Source organism: Macaca nemestrina, chromosome 2 (assembly GCF_043159975.1).
Source record: "Macaca nemestrina isolate mMacNem1 chromosome 2, mMacNem.hap1, whole genome shotgun sequence".
Classification (NCBI taxonomy): Eukaryota; Metazoa; Chordata; class Mammalia; order Primates; family Cercopithecidae; genus Macaca; species Macaca nemestrina.
Genome location: NC_092126.1, coordinates 42,012,883 through 42,038,254, shown reverse-complemented (window position 1 = coordinate 42,038,254; position 25,372 = coordinate 42,012,883). Strand labels below are relative to the sequence as shown.

At 44.8% G+C, this 25,372-nt stretch overlaps 1 protein-coding gene across 1 annotated transcript; it reads left to right on the top strand.

Annotated features, from left to right (window-relative positions):
• The first annotated feature begins 845 nt into the window (after window positions 1-845).
• On the top strand, window positions 846-24,967 carry LOC105469961 (retinol binding protein 2). Its single transcript, XM_011721611.3, has 4 exons — window positions 846-975; window positions 15,296-15,474; window positions 23,025-23,126; window positions 24,686-24,967. Exons 1-4 carry the CDS (start codon window positions 903-905, stop codon window positions 24,734-24,736), a joined length of 405 nt encoding a protein of 134 aa, XP_011719913.1. The 5' UTR covers window positions 846-902; the 3' UTR covers window positions 24,737-24,967.
• The last annotated feature ends 405 nt before the right edge of the window (window positions 24,968-25,372 follow it).

Below are 25,372 nucleotides of genomic sequence, written 5' to 3'. Positions count from 1 at the left end.
CCCCTTGGGTCTTAAAGCAAAATTCCACTGACCCTCTGCCTCCATCTGGCCTCCCTCCAGGCTCAGCTTGCTTTTAGCAGAATCATGTTCCCTGAAAACACTTTTCTCATGTCTCACCCTGCTGTTTGGAAGTCCACAGGGCACCTTGCTTCCACAGGGAAGCAAGAGAGAATTGGGCTCTCAAGTCAGGCTCCAAACCTCTTTCAAAGCTGACCTAGCACACTGTTGAAGAAAAGGATTTGGAGCCCGACACATCTGAGTTTGAATCCTGGCTCAACCACTTACAAGTTGTGATTAGACATGTGATTTAACCTCCATGATCCTTTCTCATCTGTGAAATAAGGATGCTTAAACATAACTCACAGAGCTCTTGTAAGCTGAAACAAAATGAAGTATGAAAGCTCCCTGGAACAGAGTAGAGTAGAGCTCCATGGGTGTGAATTCTGTCTTTTCAGTTTCACCAGCCTTGCTACGAGTGCTGGATTCATGGCTGATAGACTTCAGGCTTGAGGCCTGGGTATTGGTGACCCATAGTACAAGCGGGGTAGACCCTGAATGTTTGTTTTCTTCCAGTACTGGATGAAATGTTCTGTGTGGGACAAGGGGCCCATGGGGGCCCAGCCAGCCAAAAATGAGCTGCTCTAGGGCCCTGCTTATGGTGCAGGTCACTGGGACACCCACGCCTGGCCATACCAGGACTTTGTTCCTGGGTTGCCTATAGTCTCGCTGAACTTTGCAAAGGAAAGTTCTTTTGAGTTGTGCTTCTGCCCTTTGAACCTGTTACCTTCAGAGTCATAAACCTGGTCCACTAGGCTATAAAAGCAGCTCCTTCCAACACATTCTCCCTGCAGCCTGCTCCTTGCCATCCACCACACACCCTCACTGAACCAGAGGCCACCACCATGACAAGGGACCAGAATGGAACCTGGGAGATGGAGAGTAATGAAAACTTTGAGGGCTACATGAAGGCTCTGGGTAAGGAGGAGACTGGGGATGGGGAAGGAAGCTGTTGTTGGGAGTACTGTGGTCTGGCCCTCCAGACAGTGCTGCTATGGAGTTCAACAGACCTGTGTGCAAATCCTCATGCCTCATGTACAGCTGTGCAATATTAGGCAGATCATAGAAATTCTCTGAGACTCAGTTTTCTCATCTGGAAACTGGGAATAATGATAAATGAGATTATGTCTAGGATGCCTTAGCACAGTGCCTGGCCCACAGAAAACATACACTGAATGTGTATGTCAGGAGGATACACACACACGGAGTAAAGCCAAACTTGAGAGGATAACCCAGTTGCTCCCCTGCCTTGTGACTACCATCTCTTTGATAACCACTTGGACCTGATATTATCCACCAATGACCCCTGCATTGTTCTTTTATCAGTTTTGTAATGGGGAAGCAGAAAAGAAATAGCTAGCAAATCTCTCAACCTAGAGAAAATCAAGCTCATGGAAGGCAAGAGAGGCTTTTGTCAGATAGCACAAACAACCCACTGCTTATATAACTTCTGAACTGGGTTCCAGGCCAAGGGCTACCAATTGGTGCATGCCCTGAGTTCACCACAGGGTGGGTTCCCTGTGGAACTGGCAGAAAACACGTAGCCCTGCCCAGCCTACAGGTTCTGCCTGGAACTAGAGTGAGTGGGTCCCCAGAGGGGAGCTCACAGTTGCTGGGTGGCTCCTGTGCTCCAGGTGCTGAGCAAGGGGCTTTGGCTGCCTGTCCTTATTCCATCCCTCAGCAGCCTCTTTATCACCTCTTCTAGCTTTAAAGTTCTCCACATATGGGGTTACTTCGCTAGAACGTCCTCCACATGTAGAATGAGAGAAATGGCAGTGGGTGGAGTTAGAGGCACAATAATAACTTGGATATGACAGTGGGAGGTCTCTCCAAGAGTGGAAATCATGAGTTTTTTGGTGTGGTAAACTTCTAGCTTGAAAATGTCCACCATGTCAGTGAACAAGGAAAGCTGTGATATATTTCATATTTGTGGAACTAAGCTCTTTCTTCATGTTCTCTTTTTTGTTTGTTTGTTTGTTTGTTTTTTTCATTTATTTATTTTGGAGATGGAGTCTCACTCTCTCACCCAGGCTGGAGTACAGTGGCACGATCTCAGCTCACTGCAAGCTCCGCCTTCCGGGTTCACGCCATTCTCCTGCTTCAGCCTCCCGAGTAGCTGGGACTACAGGCACCCACCACCACGCCTGGCTAATTTTTTGTATTTTTAATAGAGACAGGGTTTCACCGTGTTAGCCAGGATGGTCTCGATCTCCTGACCTCGTGATCCGCCAGCCTTGGTCTCCCAAAGTGCTGGGATTACAGACATGAGCCACCGTGCCTGGCCTCTTCATGTTCTTTACACTGGTTTCTAACACTAAATAGCTTTCCTTTTCATTCTGGTTAGCAGGATTTTTACATCAACGTAGTTGGTGGGAGGAAGAAAGAGGCAAAAATCCTCCTACCAGAGCCCCAGCCTCAACTCTGTTGCACCTGTGTTTTTTAGTACCAGGAGTGGCCAATAGAAATGGGATTCTGATTCTACACATGGGTAAATGGATTGGAGCATAGCTTGGAACTAGAATTCTGAACAAGATTATACAGATGGGGAAACCAAAGCAGAAGGGTCAACATAGCTGGGACGAGAGTCCAGGGCTTGCTCTGGGACCTTGAACTAGTTTTTTTAACCTTTTGGAACCTCGGTTTCCTCATCTGGCAAATAGAGATAATAGCCCCAGCCTTTCCTGTCCCTCCAGATGATATTGGATGTAGTTGTCGTTTTGAGCAATTAAAAGTACTTTAACAAGGGTTATTTGGAACTTTCAAGGTTTCAAGAGTATGCTGAATAAGCCAGAGTCAAGTAATATAATTAGAAAGAAACCTTGTGTCTTTTGCTGCTTATGCTTAAATAATGAAAAGTCCTATGATGACTTAGATTTAAAAGCTAGGCTCTGTTTAGTTTATGGCTCTGCAGAGTGGACCCCTAAAGCCCACCTCTCTAGGCTTAAGGTGAGAAGCAAACATTCCTACCACTCCCTTTCTCCTCCTGGGGGTTGGGAGGATGCAGAGTACACCATCACCTCTCTCCAAGAAATCCTGCCTCTAACAACACCTCTAACAACTTCCTCTGAACTCTTTTCACACCAACTTACACCTTGAATGTGAGTGAGGGGCTCACAAGTTGTGAATGTGATATTTGAATGTCTTCATCATTGAGGTTTCAGATTGGACTTTGTAATTCTACTTGGTATGAAATATTTATTGTCTCTTAAAGCTTTAGCCAAAACTTCCAATTTAACATCACATTACGTTGATTTCACTCTAATGAGCAAGTCGTTTGATCTCTTTGTCCCATGATCTCTGCAGTGTAGAGTATTAGGCTGACACTCCACTGGTTAAGATTAATACCATACGTATTGAGGTGGGATCCCTTGTCCTTCTCAACCTGCCATGGGAACATGGGTGGGGCAGTCATGGCAGTGACTGAAGACAGGTCTCAGGTGGCTCAGCTAGAAGCAGGTGAGGTAGAGCTGCCCCTTCAATCTAACCTGCTAAAAGCAGCCCAACAGATCTCAACAGTTTCCTCCACACCCAGGACATGAGGCAGGTTGCTTTCCCAACACTGAGATGTCAACGAAGCTTGCCTTCCTTACCCTTTTGAGCAGTGAGACCCTTAGCATTTGGGAAGAGTATGTGTAGACATCCCCAGATGTGTGACTATTGTTAAGGATGATGCCCATTCCCTGTCTAAGAATCATTGATTTCTAATACTTTAACCCCTAGCACTAGAGAGTTTGCTTTTTCTGTGGGCCTAGTTGTTGGTTCAGTAAGGAAAGAGCAACTCTACTGAGACGTGGGGTTGGGCAGTAAACTGGCTTTGTCACTAACCCAGTGACTCACTCTACACACTGGCCTCCCAACATGACTCAGCCACCAGCCTCAGCAAAGTAACACACCATGGCAACCTTTGGTTTTGCCACAAATGATGTCATTAAGAGTTCAAAAGGTGAGTGAGCCAAAGGTCAGTGGTACTTCCTCTCCTGCCTTCTTAGGCACCTGGTGTTTCTCACCCCAGACTCTTTCTTGACAGTGGGGAAACCAGCTGGTGAACTCCTTTGCCCTGAGGAATTTGTCATGTCCTGAAGTCAGTCCTCCTTCAGGTCAGATCAGGGGATGAAGGAGTGGGAGGGGTGGTCTTCATTTTAAAGGGGAGACCAAGGAGGACAGACATAACGAGGTCTCCGTAATGTGAAAGAATACTGGGAGAGAGTTCATTAACTCTGCCCAGGTGGGAATCATTCAACTTCTCTATCAAAGCTTTAGAAGGTGCCTTGGATGCCAGGGACTGTGCCATCTGAAGCAGAACCAACCCTGGAATCTGTTCTCAAGCAGTCACGTTACAGCCATGCACAAATGGTATTCCTGGTTTTTATTACTGTTTGATGAATCACCCCCAAAATGTAGTGGTTTGAAACAACCACAGTCATTTAATTATTATTTCTCATGGTTCTGGGGGCTGACTGGGTTCATCCCGATGGTTCCTGCTCAAAGGCTCTCATTTGGTTGCAATTGGACAGCACCTGGGACTGGAGCCATCTCAGGCTTCCTCACTCATATGCACGTCTGGCAGTTGGTGCTGGCTGACAGATGAGACCTTAACTTGGCTTCAACATCTACATGTGGTCTCCCCAAGTGACCTGGGTTTCTTCACAGCATGCAGGCTGTGTCCAAAGAGAAGAGATACAAGCTGCATGGCCTTTTATGACCCAGCTTCAGAAGCTACCAGGTACCACTTCTACCATATTCTATTGGTTGAAGTGGTACAAGCCTGCCTGCATTCAAAGAAAAAGGACATAGACCCCACCTCTCAGTGGGATGAATGTCAAGATTGCATTGTAAGAACAGCATGTAGGATGAGAGGTGTTATTGCAGCCATTTAAGAAAATATAATCTGCCACAGATGGGCCAGTTGAGATTCTATGCCTTGGGCTCAAAGGGGCTATCAAAAGAACAATAGTTACAAGAAGTGTGTGCATGGTGGTGAAAGGAGCCACAGTACATGGAGTCAGTGAAGGCTTCCTGAATACTTTTTGGTGGGGTTTTGAAAGAAGAGCAGGAGTTATCCATGTGGAGATGGAGTCAAGCATAGCCCCAATGGGCATGTGCACAGGCACGGGCCTGGGACACCAGAAGGCGTTGTATTACCAGAGGGTGAAGTTCAAGGAGGAGGCCAAAGAAGAGTCTGGAAAAGCAACAGGCTCTTTAAGTCAGTGTGCTACACATGAACTTCACCTTACAAGGAGAGGTCTAGGAAGAAATTGTATGCAGAGGAGAGAGATGCTATCAATTCTCACTCTAACAGAGACAGAGTGAATAGACCAGCAGACTGTCGGAGAACTCAAGAGGTTGTTACAACGACCCTGGGAAGGTGTTGAGAGCAGCACCCAGAAAGGGTGAACAGGGAGATGTCCAGAGCAGGAAATAGGCTGGATTTGGTGACTAGAGGAGCAAGAGTCAGGGAGGAGTCAGCCTAGAAAATGAAAAACCATCACATAACTTTAACCAGTGAAGATGGGGAAGCATGTGTCCAAAAACTGGATAATGTTAAATTGATACATCTTTTAGGAAATTTTTATGCCATAAATTGTAACTATTTGGGGAAAACCCATTATTTTCTTAATTCACAAATGCAGATGAGGATTGTCTTCTATGAAGAACATCCTTTTCCTTTAAATTGACATGCACAGACTTAAAAGTGCCGTGGCTATCACAATCAGTTCTAGTGGGTCTCTGAAAGCTCCACCAGGAAGGGAAAGCCCTGAGAGGCTGAAGTCAGACAGCTCCCATCTAGGTGGTTTCTGCCAGAAAATATTTCTGGAGTATGTGCCATGTGCAAAATCTCATCCTGACCATTTAAGAGCCTGCAGTCTAGCATGACGGGTGAGCGCATGCACAAATTATTCTCATACCATGATACGCATCACACTAGAGCTTTAAATACCTTTCTTCATTTTAGTGAATTCAGTTTTCAACAAATGTATCGAGCACCTATGACACATCAGGAAGCGCTCTAGGCACTGGCGGTGTAGTGGGAAATGAGGAGACAAGTTTCCGGCCGACATGGAGTTTACATACTAGTGAGGAGACAGAAAGTAAACAAATAGTTTAAGGTTATTTTGGGTAGTGGTGAGTGCTGGGAGGAAAATTAAAAGAATAATGGAGTGGAGTGTGGTTGGTGGTCAGGGAAGGCTTGAAGGGGTGACAGCGGAGCCCGGGTTTGAATGCTGACAAGTGTTATTCTGAACACAGGGAACAGCAAGTGTGAAGGTTTTGGGTGTATTCAAGAACACGAAGCCAGGTGTGATGGCTCACGCCTGTAATCCCAACACTTTCGAAGGCCAAGGCAAGAGGGTGACATGAGGCCAGGAGTTCATGATGAGCCTAGGCAACATAGTGAGACTTCTGTCTCTACAAAAAATAGAACATAAAAAAATTAGCCAGGCGTGGAAGCACGTGCCTGTGGTCCTAACTACTCAGGAGGCTGAGGGGGGAGAATCACTTGGGCCCAAGGGTTTGAGAAAGCTGGTGTGTTGGGAGTTGGAAGTGTGTGAGCCAGAAGGGTTGTGGGTACGGTGGGGGAGTGAGAGTAGAAAAGTAGGCAGAAGGCAAAGCACACACCAGCCTTCTGCTGGGAAGAAAAATTGATCCTCTTTGTATTCTTTAAGGATCACTATGGCCACAGCATGGAAAATGAATCATAGGAGGGCAAGATTGCAAGCAGAGAAGCCGAGAGACCCATTAGGAGGCTGCAATGTTGTCCAGGCAGGAAATGACCGTGGCTTGGGCTACAGCAGTGCCTGTGGAGCTGGAGAAAAGAGGACGGATTCAGCTTATATTTTGGAGATAAAGCTCACAGGGTTTGCAGATGAATATGAAGTGAGAGGAAATGATAGAAATGAATTTGGGTCCCAGACTTAGGCCTGAATAACTGGGCAGATGACAATCCCATTACCCGAAATGGGGAAGTCACCAGGAGGAGTGAGTTTTGGTGGGGAGGGACCAGGCTGGGGTGGTGGGGGAGCATGCATTAAGAATTCTGGTTTGCATATTTTGGTTTCAGATATCTGTTACACATTCAAATGGAGTATTAAAATTGGCACTTTGATATGGGATATAGAGCTCAGGATACAGTCAGAGGTAAATACAGAAGAAATGCTTTCCATTTTATGGGGTGAGGAATCCAGAGAAGTGGAGAGACTCGTCCATGGCCACGTGTGGTTAAGAAATGATGGAGCCTAAGACAGGAGCCCAGGCTATCTGCTTCTAACACCCACATCCCTTTTTTCAACACTGTTCTTGGTGCAGGTATGAAACATGGAGGTAGGGAAGAAAGAGCTTCACTGTGAACAAGGTATGTCCAAATGAAGGCATCCAAAGTAAATAGGCAGGACCCTCAGAAACATTGCAAGAGAATCACTCAGAGTCCCTGGGTGAAAATGAGTAGGTAGGTAGATGATTGATTGATTGATAGATAGATAGATAGATAGATAGATAGATAGATAGATAGATAGATAATAGATGTCTGATGCTCCAATGAAGAATTTGTTTCATAAAATCTGGATTCCTGATGGTGCTCACAAGTCAATGAAGGTATACACCTTGCCAAAGTCTCTACTTGAACCATATGGTACCTAGTAGGACTTTCAAAGGGGAAATGCTGAGGGATGGAAAAAGCCTAGGTAATGATAGGTGTTATCCCTTTGTACAGGTCTCCCCTTGCATGTGTTGGCATCACCTCCACCCTAATGTCCATCCCAGTAAGTATGCAGTAGACTAAGAATGGAGAGGAGAAACTGTGCATAAGGAGCAGGGAGGCACACCAGGGTCTCCAGCTTGCCCCCAGTGCCTAGAAGGAAGTGAGAGGAGGAAGCAGGCAGGGATCTCATCTAATTCCTTTCTAAATGTGTTCTCTGGAGCAGGAAGTGGCATGGAAAAAAGGAGAAAATTGTTCTTACACTCCGCTTCTCACAATTGCCTAAGAGTGCCAATGATTTGAGAATTAAGGAGTCCAGGTTTGAAGCCCATCAAAGCTGCACTTTGAATGGTTCTCAGATTTCATATGATGAATACTTGTACCTCTTTGCTCTTTAATTTACAAAGAGCACCTGCCCTTTTCGCCTGCAACTTTAGCTTTTTTCACAAGCGCATTACACAGCATTTTAATGTTGAGTAGCATACTCATATTTCACCTTTATGGCTTGTATTGTTCAAAATGCAGTTATGAAAAGGATGCTTTAATAAAGTCACGTCAGTGTTGTTTTTTTCCTTCTGCAGCAGCTAAAAGCCATATATATTATTCAGAAATAGCTTGCCTTTGGACCTTTCCTTCTGATATAGAAATTCATTTCACCTGGCTATAAATCAGACTCAGAGATACCCTTAATCCAGAAAAGGAGATAAAACATGCTTGATAACCCTGGTGTTAAAATACCATACCAGGAAAATAATTTTCTCTGCAAAGTACGAAGAGGAAGTGTTTTTATAATCTGTCTGTGTGTGTGTCTGTGTGTGTGTCTGTGTGTGTGTGTGTGTGTGTGTTCTACAACCACAGTTAAACCCTTTTGATTAGAAAATATCAGGAGTCCGCCAACAGAACATTTGGCTAACTTCCCTGGGGCAGAGCAGAGGCGACATGATTTACTGGGTTGTGCAAACACTGAATGGTGGCAAAGAGGCCAAGCCATTTTTCAATCCAGAAGAGAAGTGATGCTTAATTCCATTTGCATAGTCTTCAAATAAGATTCCCCCGGCACTGGTCAGAAAGATTGACTAGGGATGGTGTTTCCAGGACAAACCAGTTCTGTCAGCAATAGATATTTTTAGCTGTGATCTACCTTTCTATGCAACCAGGGACAAGCAATACTTTTTATTGGGGAGGGGGGCGTTAGTTGTAAATGACAAGGGACAAGCAATACTTTTTATTGGGGAGGGGGGCGTTAGTTGTAAATGACAAGGGACAAGCAATACTTTTTATTGGGGAGGGGGGCGTTAGTTGTAAATGACAACAGAAGGTGTTTGTAAAGAAATCGTCAGGAGTGCTATCCTAACTGGGTAGCTCTGAGCCCACCACTTAAATTCTCAGGGCCTCAGTTTCCACATCCATTGAGTGGAAATAGACTTGCTCTCAGAGGAACACTTCAGTTCTAAATTTCTCTGTAGATTTTCAATTATTCCTTAGTGGTTTTACCTAGAGCCTTCCCCTGTGTTTCATCTGGTTAACAGATGACCTATGGTTTTTCTTTCCCCATCTCCTAACTATTGTTCCAGAAGTATGGTTTAGCACAGCTCAGACCTTAGCACAAAGGGCTGGAGAAGGAGCTGAAGTTGGTTCTACCCATCACCAGACTATAGAGTGAGGAAACTGATCCACGCAGAGAAAAGTGTCGCCAGGCTAGATTAAATGCCTATAGGACAGACCCCCTTATGACAGGAATGGAGTGTATCAGCCACCATTCCCACTTTTCCTGCAGAGTCCAAGTCCCTTGCAAAACAAGGAGTGCAGACAGCTATGGAGATGCATAAATATGAGCAAAACTTTCACTCTGGACTGAATGCTGACTTGGTCCCTACTTGACCCAAACAGTAAGGCCAAGAGTGGATGGCAATGTGTGCACTGAATACTGACAAACTACTTGGTACTATGTAAAGCATTTTACCATTATTTTTACTGAATCTACACTATAAATAGTCCTTTGAAGTGAGCATTCTTTTCCTCATTTTCCTGCAAAGGAAAAGTGATTTCTCCAAGGTCACACAGCTAGCTGGGAAATAAGAGATAGGATTGTACCTGCATCTGCCCCTTACCCTTACTCGTTTATACCACAGATCTCAACTTTAGCATGCACATGATCACTTGGAAGACTTGTAAGGACAAGCAGAGGGAAATAAGAGATAGGATTGTACCTGCATCTGCCCCTTACCCTTACTCGTTTATACCACAGATCTCAACTTTAGCATGCATATGATCACTTGGAAGACTTGTAAGGACAAGCAGAGTCTGGCCAACAGAGCTCCTATTTAAGAGGTCTAGCGTGGGCCCCAGATTTTGCATTTCTTTTATTTTTATTTATATTTATTTATTTAGAGACAGGGTCTTGCTCTGTCACCCAGGCTGGAGTGCCATGGCACAGAACCTGCATTTCTAACAGGTTCCCAGGTGCTAATGCTGCTGCCAGCCCAGGAACCTCACTTTGATAATCACTGTCCTGGCCCTTACTGCCTCCATTAACTAATCCATAGTATTTCTTGAGTACCTACTATGTGCCCAGCTCAAGACTCTATGGTGTGGTGGGGTGGGGAACACAGAGCAAGAAGATGGCATTGTCCTTGTCCTCATAGAGCTGAGACTGCCAGAAAGAATAACCAACTCCATGAAAAATGCAGGAGGAAATGCTAAATACAGTTGGCAGGTAGAGGGGAGCAGTAAAACTGTTTGGCCTGGATAGCAGGTAAGGAAGGAGGCAAGAAAGAGTAGGAGGAGGCAAAGCTGGGGCTGGGCCTTATGAGATTTGGAAAGCTGGGACGAGAGTGAGGATTCAGAGCGCAACTGTTCAAGGGGTATATGGGAAAACACAAAGGACTCTAAGGAAATTGGCCTGTGAGATCAGGGGCTTCATAATGCTATTATGATGAGGGCAGCCTCCATTTACAGAGCCATGATTACAGGCTGCCAGCCACTGGGCAAAGCTCTTACAAATACCATCAAATTTGATCCTCACAAGATGATGCAGTTAATAATAGCTCCACATATGGCCACTGCCCTCTGCTGCTTTAGATCTGGAACCAAATGTCCAGTGACGAGACTGAAGCTGGACACACTTGGGGCAGAAGGAGAGAAATATGAGCTGGAGTGTGACATGCCAGCCTCTTGCCAGCTCCTCTGCACACCACAAGCATGTGCTTGTACTCACTAGAACAAGGAGGATGCTCTTCAGTGGCTTGTAGCAATTTTAAGAAAGGGTTCATTTTTTAAGTCGGAAATACTTGACCACTTGGTCCCACCTAAACAGGTCAGCAGTTACCTTGAAGAGAGAAAAATTAAACAGGTATTTTCATGATTGCAAGGCCAAGGTGGCTGAGATAAATGTGTCAGAAAGGGTTTGGTGAGCCTTTCCATAGAAAGGTGTGTGGGACACCTGGCCGACTGCATGTTCCTCCACAGAGGGGCTCCGTGGCCGCCCAAGACTTTGAAAAGCTGCATCCTGTACCCTTCCTCCAACTTGGAGCTATAAAGTACCTTTCCTATGTTAAAGAATCTATGAAATTCTATAGGGCAGAAACCAGCTTGTCTTGGTTTTAATTCCTCATGTCCCAAACTTATTTGCTTATGAGCCCATTTTTTTGACCACTAAACATCTGATGGAGCTGTACCCCACGGCGAATACAATGGGGAAGTAGGGTCTCTGAGAATGCTGGCCAAGAAGACTAGAGGAATTCACAGAACCAAAGGCAGCTGAGAGACCATTCGTCTCAGCCCGCACCCCAAGCCTCGCAGGCTGTGTGGCTGGGACGCGCTCACGTACAATTCCATAAGCCACAGAGGTGAAGTTAAATGAGCTACCAGATGATATACCCAGCTGGAGTGTGATTGCTTCAGCTCTCACTTATTATACAGCCCTGGGCCTAGAAAACAATTGTCGTTTGGTTGGGGACAGTATGCAAGGGCTTTGGAAAACAAACTGCCTGAAACAGGGAGGGCTTATCCAACTGAATCCCACAGTCCCTGTGTCTCCAGAGAAAATTTAACAGAGTCAGAAATTACTAGTATCTTGGGCAGCCACGGAAATTGCACACATGGGGATGGTCTAACTGTGTTACCCCAGAGCTTGGGGAGCAGAGCACTAGCCCTAGAGACAGATCGTCCTAAGTTCAAGTACCATCTCAACTGCTTCCTCACCACATAATCCAGGGAAAGTGACACAACTTCTCTGAGGCAGTTTTTCTGCACTGGCAAAATGAAAATAAAATAAAACTTACCTTGTGGGTTTGTTTGAAGAATAAAGTGAGGAAGGTTTCCCAAGGGAGGTTATACCCTGAGCCACCATCCCTAGACACTGTCCCTAGACACAAAGGGACACCATCCCTAGACACAAAGAGAGTCTTAATTGCCATCTCAAATATTACCAAGAGTCCACACAGCATGGCTCTCAGATTCACCTTACCTAAAATTCAGTTCCCTATGTTTGCCCATAAAACTAGTTCACTCTTTTATTCCCTGGCTCTCACCTTGATCGTCCAAGCTCAGAACCACTGTTTCTTCCTTCCAACTCAATCTCTCTATACATCTATCCAATTACCAAGCCACTGTGATTGCTGCTTCAGCCATGTATGTTTAGAAAAGTAAACTAGCCTCTCTAGGTCTTACTTCATCATCTCTGACCTGACAAGTAGGCACTTAAACAGTACCTTTCAAAATTTTTAAACCATAGAAGTCTTTTTCCAAACAGCCTCCTATGGACAAAGTTCAAAACCTGAAATCACTGAGCTCCAGAGATTCTAGGTCTGGGATAAGACCCAGAAATCTGCATTTTTTTACATTATCTCAGGTGATCCAGAAAGGGAACTAGCTTTGGGACCCACTGGTGAGTTCCTAGACATGGAAGGTACTCAACAAATAGTAGAGAATGAGAGGTGAGCAAGGCACTGGCATTTGTGCAGTAGTTCATGCCAACTTGAACTTACTTCTCTTTTCAACTTAGGATACAGGCATATAATCCTTTTACCTTCCGGCTAGCTAATATTACTTAAAATTATTCCATCAGGCTCAAATCTGACTTTATACAAGTCAGGTTTGCTAAAGGAATACCCAGGGCCCTTCCTTATGCAGCTGTGATTCTGTTGTGGATTCAAATTGCTGACCCAAAGTGAGGTTCAAGTGGCCAATTTGGCCTCTCCTTGATTTTGGGGAGAAGGGGAGTAATAGTGAGTAAAGAAGGATTTTTTTTTTTGAGATGGAATCTTGTTCTGTTGCGAGGAGTACAATGGCACAATCTTGGCTCACTGCAACCTCCGCCTCCCAGATTCAAGTGATTCTCCCACCTCAGCCTCCTGAGTAGCTGGGATTATAGGCACCCTCCATCATGCTCAGCTAATTTTTGTATTTTTGTAGAGACAGGGTTTCACCATGTTGGCCAGGCTGGTCTTGAACTCCTGACCCCAGGTGATCCACCCACCTAGGCCTCCCAAAGTGCTGGGATTACAGGCATGAGCCACCAGGTCCAGACGCAAAGAAGGAGTTTTAAAGGAAATGTGTCAGAAAGGAAATGGGGAGAGAGTGAGGAAGTGATGCTTGGCCACCATGGGAAGGGTAGCAGAGTTGTCAGTCTCCAAACTGACAGGAACTTCCTGAACTACCTGCTGCTCTCTCTCTCTCATGGTCACAATATAGTGTTTGTCCTGCACCGGACAGTGCACAACATGAAATGTCATCACTTACATATCATAAAGATGGCACTGCAGTTCTCAGAGAAATAGCACTTGAGAAATTTGAACTGTTCTTATTCTTGAGGTCATTATTATCCTTGGGTTTTAATAGAATAAATCCTAGTGTTTTTTAAAACCTTCTCAGTGGATTTTCTGAAAAAATATTAAATATTTAAATTGGCATCTAAAGATATCTGGAGAATTTACAGGCATAATGGGAATCAGATATCCGACTAAAGACCAAGAGAGATGATTTCATAACAAGGGAAGAAATTCAAGTATTTTCAGAACTATCCTCTCTTTCTAGATCTACTCCACAGGCCAACAATTTTTTGGCATGGTGGTAGTTGAGCCACATTTTATGCTTAACTAGGGGTTAGCTTCTTGTTATAATGTGCAACGGTTAGGACATTCAACACTCCTTTGGTTTGTTTCAACATTTTCATAATAAAAATGTAAACAATTATCAACCTATCCATTAAAAACAACAAACAGGTGTGGTGGCTCACGTCTGTAATCCCAGCACTTTGGGAGGCCGAGGTGGGCAGATCACGAGGTCAGGAGATCGAAACCATCCTGCCTAAAATGGTGAAACCCCGTCTCTATTAAAAATACAAAAAATTAGCCGGGTGTGGTGATGGGCACCTGTAGTCCCAGCTACTTAGGAAGCTGAGGCAGGAGAATGGAGTGAACCTTGGAGGCAGAGCTTGCAGTGAGCAGAGATCGTGGCACTGCAGTCCAGCCTGGGTGACAGAGCCAGACTCCATCTCAAGAAAGAAGAAGAAGAAAGAAGAAAGAAGAGGAGGAGGAGGAGGAGGAGAAGGAGAAGGAGAAGAAGAGGAAGAAGAAGAGGAGGAGGAGGAAGAGGAAGAGGAGGAGGAGGAGGAAGAAGAAATCTCTGAACGAGTATTTATTGTCCAGAATATGTTTAAAACTACATTGGGGGCCAGGCATTGTGGCTCACACCTGTAATCCCAGCACTTTGGGAGACCAAGGCACATGGATCGCTTGAGCTCAGGAGTTTGAGACCAGCCTGGGCAAATGGTGAAACCCCATCTCTACAAAAATTACCAAATTAGCTGGGTATGGTGGTGTGCACCTGTTGTCCCAGCTACTTGGGAGGCTGAAATGGGAGGATCACCTGAGCCCAGGAGGTCAAGGTTGCAGTTAGCCAAAATCATGACACTGCACTCCAGCCTGGATGACAGAGTGAGACCATATCTTGAAAAAACAAAACAAAATAAAAAACAAAAAACAAACCTTTACTGGTGGCTAAGAACTGAGGCAAAACAGTCTGCTGTTAAAATGGAAGTTTGTAACTATCCCTCCCCACTGTGGACATTAACAAAAATTTCCTAAGTTTCATCTTTAACCATGATCAAAACTGGTGATTTCCAAAGTCTTTTTTCTTTTAAATCTTCAGATCTTTTTGTTCAGCAAACTCTTAGGAGGATGCCCAACGGGTCAGATAGAATAGAGGTGCTGTGACGTGTGTATGCATGTGTGTGTGTGTGTGGGGTGTGTGTGTGTGTGTGTGTGTGTGTGTGTGTGTGTGTGTGTTGGGGAGCTGCAGCTTAGGGGTGAGTCTTGCGTGCTACATCTCCCTCCCATCAGGGATCCTGAGGAGGTGCCAGGAGACTCCTAGGTTTCCCGGCAACTGCCCAACTTGGCCACAAGTAAGATGCTTGTTTCCCACCTAAGCAAAGACAGGTGGCCTATACACAATCTGTGTCTCTAGTCTTGAATGTCTGGTCTTGTTAAAGAAATGAATGAGTCTGGCTGAGCACATCATAACCTCCACAATTCCCTTTGCCAACAGATATTGATTTTGCCACCCGCAAGATTGCAGTACATCTCACTCAGACGAAGGTTATTGATCAAGATGGTGATAACTTCAAGACAAAAACCACTAGCACATTCCGCAACTATGATGTGGATTTCACTGTTGGAGTAGAGTTTGACGAGTACACAAAGGGCCTGGATAACCGGCATGTTAAGGTACTGTCTGGGGCTAGTGTTTTTCACTCACACATTCTGTGCAGGGGCTGGCTATTTGGTATCATGGTGACAAAAAAATGTTAGAAACAACCTGGGAAAAATCAGGAAAGGAGGACCAGGATGGCCTTAATCATGCTGGCAATGAAAAATTATTGAAAGTTTAGTAGGAAAAGGCACGCCTAGGAGAGGTTAAGAGCTCAACCTCTCCAGGATCGAGGGCCAGGGCCTATGAGTCATATACAGCCATGGGCCTGGCAGGCAGAGGGAAGAGGGCAAGGTGGAACATCACAGGGAGGGACAGCACCTGTGCCCTCTGGGAGCCAGGGCACATGGAAAGGTGGCAGCCCTGCCCAGTGCCAGTCAAGCGCTGCCGTGGAGAAGCGAAGCCTGGAGGTGCCAGATTTTTTTTTAGGAGACATAAAGAAATCAGATGTTTTTATATAAAATATCTCAAATTTTTATGATTCTGCTGAGAAAGAGCAAATATAAAATAAATAAAACATCTCAATTATAGATTATCCCAGCTGATTTCATTTTTTTAGAAAAGAATGGTCCAAATTAAACAAACAAAAAAAATCAGTAGGTTAAGTGAAGTCAAGATTTATCCAACCCTAATAACTTAGAGAAGCCTCTGGCAAGTGTGTGGCTCTGTCCTAGCATTGCCTTAACCGACAAGGGATAATCTAGGCAACTCTCCAGGTATCAGAAGGCCGGACTTTCGCTGTTTGAACTATTGAATATAGGTGGGACCCTGAAAGCAGGGAGAAACAACTCAAGTTTGCAGAAGAGGCAGTCCCTTGACCACAGGAGCTGTTTGCAAATAAGGCAGAGGCAGCAGGAAGAAGTGGAGAGATGCTGGGAAGGCAAGGGGAACACCAGCTCTCCCCAGCATCACTGTGTGGTATCCCAACCCAGTAACCAGCCCTCCTGCTCACATTCATGCTCAGTGTGCCTGTTTTTGATTTTCCAAATCAAATTACACCTGGTCAGTCCCCACCAAACAGGAATAGGAGAAGTCCAATCTCAGTTGTATTTAAGGATTCCACCCAACCTTCCCATCATAACGAACCTCGGGGATACACAGTCCAAGAGATTTGGGAAGGTTCCTGGCTTGTCATTTATCATGGTTGCAATTGGCTGTTCACTGTCTATGCCCATGCATTTTATACAAGGGTGGGCAGTTTGAATATTCAAAGCATCCTCTCCCTCTGTGCCAGTTCAGCCACTGGAACTTCTGTCCTATCTCCCAAACTGAGGGAGGACAGAGCTGAGTACTCTGACCCAAGGTATCCGTACTGTCGCCTTCCCACCCCCGGCAAAGAGCCAGCTCTTCAAGTGCCACAACAAAGCAAGCAACACCCTCTGCCCTGCCCTGCCCCGCTCTCCATGAGTCCTGACCTTCCCAGGATCAGGCCACCACCCCGAGACTCTCACACTGTGCTTCCAGGAGCTCCTGCAAAGTCAGAGGTTTCAACTCTCCCCCAAAGCAATGGGCACAAGCTCTGATTCCTCTCCTGGGATGGGGAGGAAAAGCTGCTATTATTATTTGGTGACAACTTAAAGGCCAAGAGAGCTAGACACACTTGATTTCTCAGTCAAGTTGTCCTGTAGTATTGATAGTCGCAGCCATCAAGTCAAGGTTGAATTATATTTAGTGTTCTTTGCTAAAGAAAAGTAAAGCATGATGGAAATTTTTCCATCAGAGCACTCTTGCATGAGAACTTAAGATTCTGGGCCCTGGAATGTCCACTTATGGAACCCCTCCCTGAGTGGATAATGGATCAACAAGCCTTTTCTGAACCTGTGAACCATCTGACTGAGAAGCCAATTCATCAGACACCAGAATTGCCAGGAAAATTGATCTCAGAATTTTCTGCATTACTCTGCTATTCCAACACAATCAGTGCAAAATGTTTCATTTTCCTTCACCTTTCTGCTTTGGGTGTGGGCTCTTGAAAAGCAGGCCTGTCCTCTCTGAGTTGATCCTTTGTCACCTTTGATGGTAGAGGACTTGCTCTTCCTAAAATAAATCACCCTTCCAGCCCTTAATGGATTCCACATGTTAACACTACTCCTACCTTTCTTCTGCCTCTCCATGTTCCATTTTCTCCCCTCTCCAGAATCAGCAGTTAGCCCTGCAGAGAGAGAGAATCCTCTTTCCCACAGCTTGCCTCCTCTTTGCCTTCACTAGAAAACCAGAGTGAATGCACACACACACACACACACACACACACACACACACACACACAGAGACACTCTCACACACCCTTGGTAGGGAGTGAGAAGTACCCAGGACAGTTTGTCCAGCCTCCAACAATGGGTCATTCCTGTGAGAATCACCATGCAGAGCAGATGCCCAAGGAACTACCTACTTCCTGTAACTTCACTGGAACCCTTCAGCTGGAAGGGGATGCTAGAGAGTGGGCAAATCTCTTTCTCAGATTGATTTTTTTTTTTTTTGAGACGGAGTCTCACTCTGTCGCCCAGGCTAGAGTGCTGGAGTGCAGTGGTGCAATCTTGGCTCACTGCAAGTTCAGCCTCCCAGGTTCATGCCATTCTCCTGCCTCAGCCTCCCAAGTAGCTGGGACTACAGGCACCCGCCACTATGCCTGGCTAATTTTTTGTATTTTTTTAGTAGCGACGGGGTTTCACTGTGTTAGCCAGGATGGTCTCCAATTCCTGACCTTGTGATCCATCCGCCTTGGCCTCCCAGAGTGCTGGGACTACAGGCATGAGCCACCGCGCCCAGCCTCTCTGATTAATTTCTTTCTTTCTTTCTTTCTTCTTTCTTTTCTTTTTTTTTTTTTTTTTTTTTTTTTTTTTGACAAGAGTTTCACTCTTTTTGCCCAGGCTGGAGTGCAGTGGCGCAATCTCAGCTCACCTCAACCTCCACCTCCCAGGTTCAAGCAATTCTCCTGCCTCAGCCTCCCAAGTTGCTAGGATTACAGGTGTGCGCCACCATGTCTGGCTAATTTTATATATATATATTAGAGATGGGGTTTCGCCATGTTGGTCAGGCTTGTCGCGAACTCCTGACCTCAAGTGATCCACCTGCCTCGGCCTTCCAGAGTGCTGGGGTTACAGGCGTGAGCCCCCATGCCTGGCCTGTCTGATTAATTTCTGTTGCCCACACTTGGTGGCATGCCTGAGTGAACACCTACACACCTGTGTGAGTGTGAGAGTGTGTGTGCTACTCCTCATGCTATTGTTTTCCAGGGCTCCACATCTCAGCTACGTGGTCACCCTTACAAGCCCTCTGGAATCTCCCCACTTGGCAGTGTGGAGGAGAGGTAGATGTTGTGCCCTGTAGTGCCCAGTTCTATGCCAGCCCAGGGCAGAAGCAATGAAACCACATTGATCACAGAGTCAGTTCTCCTCTGAGGAGTCAGGGACCCCCCTCTTTCCTTCCTGTGTGTTCCATGTATTCCCAACTTCCTATCCTGGCTGATTTCTAAGAGAAGTTACAGCCCCTTTCAAAACTACACAAGCTACCCCAAAATAAAATTAAATTTAAAATAAGTAATTGATAGCCATGGAATGGAATGTGGAGTATATGCAGCCATGAGAAAGGATGAAGGACAGACTCATGCTACAACCTGGATGAACCTGGAAAATGTGCTAAGCGAGAGAAGCCCCACACAAAAGGCCATGTATTGTGTGATGTATATGAGACATCTAGAATAGGCAAATTCATAGAGAGAGAAAGTGGTTGCCCAGAGACAGGGGATAGAGGAAATGAACGGTGACTGCTAATACATAGGGGTTCCTTTTGGGGCAGGAAGAAAATCACCTGGATTTAGATACAGTGATGGTTACGCAACCTTGCGGAATAAAAGCTACTTAATTGTGTATCTTAAAAGGGTGAATTTTATATTTTGTGAATTATATCTCAATAATGAAATAAGTAATTGAAATTGGGGCAGATGGTAAGGTCAGGGAAAAGCAGGGATAGACAATGGCGGTTAGAGCCAATAATGCCATTCTGACGGCAGAAGAAGATGGGAGCCCCCAGAAGAGGAGTGGCAGACAGGGGCTGTCAGAGGAGGGGCCCTGGAGGCAAACCAAAGAACTCTTAAGTGAGGTAAAGTGCACTGAGAAGGGTTGAGCATGTGAATACTGTCCTTCAATGCTCTTAAAGAGCTGTCATTTTCCTTTAAAAAAAAAAAAAGTGTTGGCGAGTAATTCAAACTTACAGAAAAGTTACAAGAATATAACAAAGAACACCTGTATACCCTTTACCAAGAGTTACCACATTACATTTTGCCCCTTTGCTTTATCATTTGCACATGCTTTCTCTCTAATATACAAATATTTTTTTCTGAACAATCAGATGCCTTAGCCCTAAATAGTTCAGTATGTATTTCCTAAGAATTAAGATATTCTCTCGTAAAACTGCAATATACTTATCAGCTTCTATAAGTTTAACATTGATACAGTGCCTGTATCTAATTTATCATAAAGGGCTGTTTTAAGCAATGTTAGCTTTGGAAACTGTGATAGTGGAAAGCATGGTGGGAGCCCAGGTTTCTTCTTTAATTCTGTGTACAGCTATCTGCCCTTGGAATGTACCCCTTCTTTATCCCTTAGCTGAGAACCAAGGGCTTTCCTCGCTTGTATCCATTTCCTCAACCTGAGGATCTTTTAAGGCAATTGAGCCCCTTTTTAAAATCTTTTTTGATGCAGGGAAGAAGGGCACCAACTAAAGGCAAATTAAATTGAGAAATTTTTGTTCATTTAACTATTCTCTTCTTTCTGCTTCTTATTATTTTTCTATAGGAATAAGGCTATAATATTGTAAGTATTACCATAATTTATTGTTAACCAATTTACTTTAAGGTCAGAACAACTTTTAATCTTGCTGTCCAATATGAGTTATTAAAATAAAATATTAGGACAAGCCCCATGCACTAACATTTTTCTCCTTCCTTCTTCCTTCCTTCCACAAAATTTGCTAAGCCCCTTCTACATGCCAGGGCTAAGTCAGTAGCTAGTGATAAAATGATGAATCAGACGCCCTCTCCTGCTTTCAGGAATTGCAAGCCTCCTTGGGAAGGCAGACAACTAAATGAACAATGACCATACAGTGTCCATATTGATGGACGTGTGTGCACTCTGGTAGGACCATAGAAACTAAGGCAAGGAGGCAAATGGATTTACTTCAAGATTATGTTTCAACAAACAGAGATTCATTCAACAATGCTGGTCACTGTGCTGAGGCTGGTGTTACAGAAATGAACAGCAGATACAGCATCTTCTTTCATGGAGCTTACTGTCTACTGGGGGAGACAGGCATCAATTCAAACAACATGTATTTGATGTCTATCATGTGTGAGGCAATCTGAGAGTGAGGAGGACAGACGACACCGTCCTTGCCCAAATTGAAGACATGAGTCCTTTCTCATCTGTTTAGAGGAAAACTCAGAGTCCAAGGCTCGTCATAAGAAAAAGCAAATTATTATTCCAGACAACATCTTATTCGCAGAAGAGCAAGGAAGGCAACCTATGAAGTGAGCTTCTCCAAGACCTTTAAAGATGTGAGGCTTAGGATGGTCCTAAAGGAGGAGGAGACCTTTTTATCCTTTAGAAAACATGTAGAATTTTATTTTCAAATTAGCTTTGGGAATATGAATATATGCAGATGGTTGAAAAAAATCAAAAAGTAAAAAGTAAAATTTTCTTTCTTTCCTAACCCCCAGCCACTCAGTTCTCTCCTCAGGGACAATCACTATTAAGGGTTTCTTTTACTTCCTTGCAGGAAACATGTACAAACACATGCATGCATACATACTCCCCCCTCCCTGCTTTATGCATTTGACTCTGCTCCTTGCTTTTTCGACTTAAACCATACACTACGGCTATATTCTTTCAATGACTGCATAGCAGGGATGAACCATACCATATTTAACTAGCCACCCACTGACAGAATTTACGAAGCTTCTAGTCGTTTGCTGTAACAAACAATGCTGTGATGCACTGGGGAGTAAAATGAGGAGGAATAAAATTGTACATAAAGTATATAATATGGTCAAGGTCAAATATTATTTTAGAAATAGGTAGATTTAACAATCTGTAGAAAACACATTTGCACAAAAAAAACAGGCCCAAATGTACAAGGACACTGGGGAAAAAAACACAGGTCAGTTTATCACCAACTGGGTTTACAAGATACCAAGAACAGTAAACATCTGGTCCTTAGCATAATATTGTTCAGAGAGGCATAATGTAGTTTGCACATACTTGGAAGAAAATCAGCTAGCATCAGGGTTATCCTGAAGAACAGCACAGACACAGAACCATTCTTCAGATGGGAATGATGTAATCATTTTAGGAAGGGCATGCCTAATTTGGGCACAGAAGTGGGCGGCCCTGTAGGACCACCTAGGGGTAGTACAGATTATAGCAGGTATTAGGAGGGGTAAAAGTGGAGAACAGAAGGAGGAGAAATTTGAAGGGTAAATAGTTTGTAAATATGTACACAGGGGTTTGAGCACTCTTGTGATTCAGCAGGCCTGCGGCTTCTCCAACCTGCTGGCCACTGTGGCCTGGCTGTTTAGCACACGGTCTGCTGCTGCCCCTGTGCTATTAACCAGTTGGCATTGCTGCTGGGAGGAACCCAAGAACCAGGAGAAGGTCCACCCATCTGGTTCTGGATAAGAAAGCAGTACTGGAGCCATCTGGGCAACCCCCTGATTATTTAGGGAGCTCCCCTGCCTTTATTGCTGTCCTACAGTGGGCAGTTCTCACAGTGTGATTCCTGAAGGAAAATTCCCAGAAGTAGAATTTCCAGATCAAAAAGTATATGCAATTTTATATTTTGAAAGGTGATATAAAATTGCCCTCCAAAGAGATTTACACCAATTTATATCCCCATGTGCTGTAAGAGAGAGTGCCTGCTTCTCTACTCTCCCTCCAATTTAGTGTATTATCAAACTCTTTGATCTTTGACCATATGACGAATTGTATCTGAAAAACAAAGTCTTCATTTGCATTTGCCTTTATAATGTGTGAGGCTGAATATCTTTTTCTTATGTTTAGAAGCCATGTGCTAGGGCTCTTTCCCCCTGGTAAGCTATTGGTTCCTGTTCTTTGTTAGCATGAACGATTAAGTTAATGACATTTTTCTTATTGATTTACAGGAGCCCTTTATATATATAAGGAAATCAAATCTGATATGTTATCATTTTCCCTCAGTTTTTTGTTTCTCTGTTGACTTTAAGGTATTTTCCCCTTCCAGAAATTTTACATCATTATATAGTGAAATTTATCATCTTCTTCCCACTGATTTGAAATGCTATCTTTACCATAAGGAAAAATGGAAGAGTTGAATTCCTTAAAAGAGAACGGAGCAAGCCAAGATAAGCTGGCTTGGCTGGAATGGAGGGTGTATGTGGAAAATGACATTGGAAAGATCTTGGCTCCCTGAGGCTGAGGGTTCTGCCCTTTGAGCAAGCAGGACCCTGAAATGGCTGCAGGAATTGCAGCTACAGGTTTAGATGTGTTCAGTCCCTCAAGACCTTATGTTTTATTTGCCTGGGAATCTGTCTTTACAGTCACTGGTCACCTGGGAAGGTGATGTCCTTGTGTGTGTGCAAAAGGGGGAGAAGGAGAACCGTGGCTGGAAGCAGTGGATTGAGGGGGACAAGCTGTACCTGGTAAGTACTGGGGTCTGCTCAGCTCCTCTCCATTGTGCTTACACACACTACTGTGGTCACCTAGCCAGGCGCTTTGACAAGAAAAATGGCCCTGCACTCCTACCCCGAGCTCCAGCCAAATGCATGTGGTCATATAGTCAGGAAGCCATTCCCATCTGGCTCAGGGGACTCCAGGAAGAAATCTATATGGCTGTTTCTGTGAACAGCTGCAATTCAAAAGAAAGTTCAGAATGCTGAGTTAGGAAGCAGAGATCCAAGGAGAAATACAGGGAACCTGCTAAAGACCAGCTGGGGAGAAATGTGAGCCACAGAATTTAGATGCCCTGGAGGAGGGTGGGACAGGGCTTTCTCATAATGATGGGAGCCTGGGAGAGGGAGTGGGGTAGGGAGGAGGCGGGACCCACTCTGCCTGGGAACTGCCACAGGCATTGACCTCTCTCCATAAGATATGTCCTCCTGACCCCAAAATATTTTAGGTTAATTTGGTACTAGAACAGAGCAGTAGGAACAATAACTGATATCCTTAAATATCTTATACCTGTTGAGACAGCTTAATTTTTCATTCTTCAATCTTCAAGGCACTTTTTGGGTTCAGCATTCAAATGGCGAAAAATCTTTCACTCCTTCATCCTTTTTCGCTCATTTGTAAATGAATGGCCCATTCAGTGAATGGCTCTTCATTCATTAATTCACTCACTTTGGAATCAGGCAGGTACCTGGCTCCAATGTCAGTATTCAGGTAGCCACGGCGCCCTTCACAGCCAGCCTTGCTTCACCTGAGATCTTTATTTTGAAGGCAATGTCAGCTGATGATATATGGGAGGCATTCATCGTGTTTTCCACTGATGGCTTTCCCTACCTGCACTGGTTTGGATGATGGATTTTTCTAATTGTAATACAATCCCCAGTGGTCCCTGTGGCTTAGACAATGAATTCATAGTCAACTCCAATGATCGTGGTGGTCCTTCCCACACTCATGTTTTTCCCTCCTCCTTCGAGGATGAGTGAGGGTCAAATAAGGCCTGGGGCTCCCTCTATCTGGATGAAAAACAGGACCTTGTCGGCTGCATAGGCAAGCCTGGGAAAGCCCTTCTGCACCTCACACCCTGCGGGTACCTGTGCCACCACACGCCACTATTCTAATCACCAGAGGCCAGAAAGCCAGGTTAGGGGGGCAGCTCACCGGCCAGCATCTTTTCAGGCCCTTACCTTCCAAACACTTCTCCACACTAGGTCCTTTCCTTCCTCATGGCTTCGCTGCCTTTTATAAATTAGGCCATGTTACTTTAATCATGGGAGTAGGAGAAATCCTGCCCAAGAGGGTCATTTCTTTGCATTTTTCATTTCTATAGTTGTTCAAGCTCCATTCAAGGGTCAAAATCAAATTACTGCTACCTGCAGGGCATGTCCGCTGATTGGGTCTGTGAGATGCACTTTGCCCAGAAAGCCTAAGTGTCCTCTTTATTCCAACCTCCCACCCCCAGATACCAAGGGGGCTGAGAGCTGGGCAGAAGAAAGGCCTGGCTTGTTAGCTCCTCACCCACTTTCTGACGTTGCAGGAGCTGACCTGTGGCAACCAGGTGTGCCGTCAAGTGTTCAAAAAGAAGTGATAGCAACGCGGGAGGCCTGCCAAGCACGAGCTACCCACTGCCCACACTGAGTGTCTACTGGCTTTGAGAAGCAGCTGTGGAGACCTTCCCACTCTTGACAGAGCCCCATTAAGGCATCTGGATGGGTTTTAAAGAGAATGCATATGTAACAGTGATAGATATATTCTCCTCCCTTAAAACCTAGCATTAAATGGAAAAACAAAAATTACTACCATATTCTGAAACCCTTTATATCGATCTCCATTTATTTCTAGAGCTGTCAGTTTTACCCACAGACAGAAGAGATGACTGTCTGTGTGGTTTTTGCATGTTTATTAATTTGTTTTAGTTTATTTTATTTTGTTTCTTTTTTCTTAGCTTGTTTGTTGGTTTGTGGGGGACATGGCGGGTGGGGAGGAGGGTATTTTACCTAGAAACATTCTGTGGCCAACACAGCATCTGCTACTGATTCTTGAACATCCTCGTTTGAGACTCATTCCTTTGGATAGCACATTATTTCTCCAAAGTTCTATTTTAGGATACATATGCCTCCCAGTCTGCACCTTGCCCTGAGCAGCCTGGGCAGAGTTATTGCAACAGATCTGCAGTGCCAGCTGCTCTTGGCCCAAGCCAGCCCTCTGTCCATCAGCCCTGTGC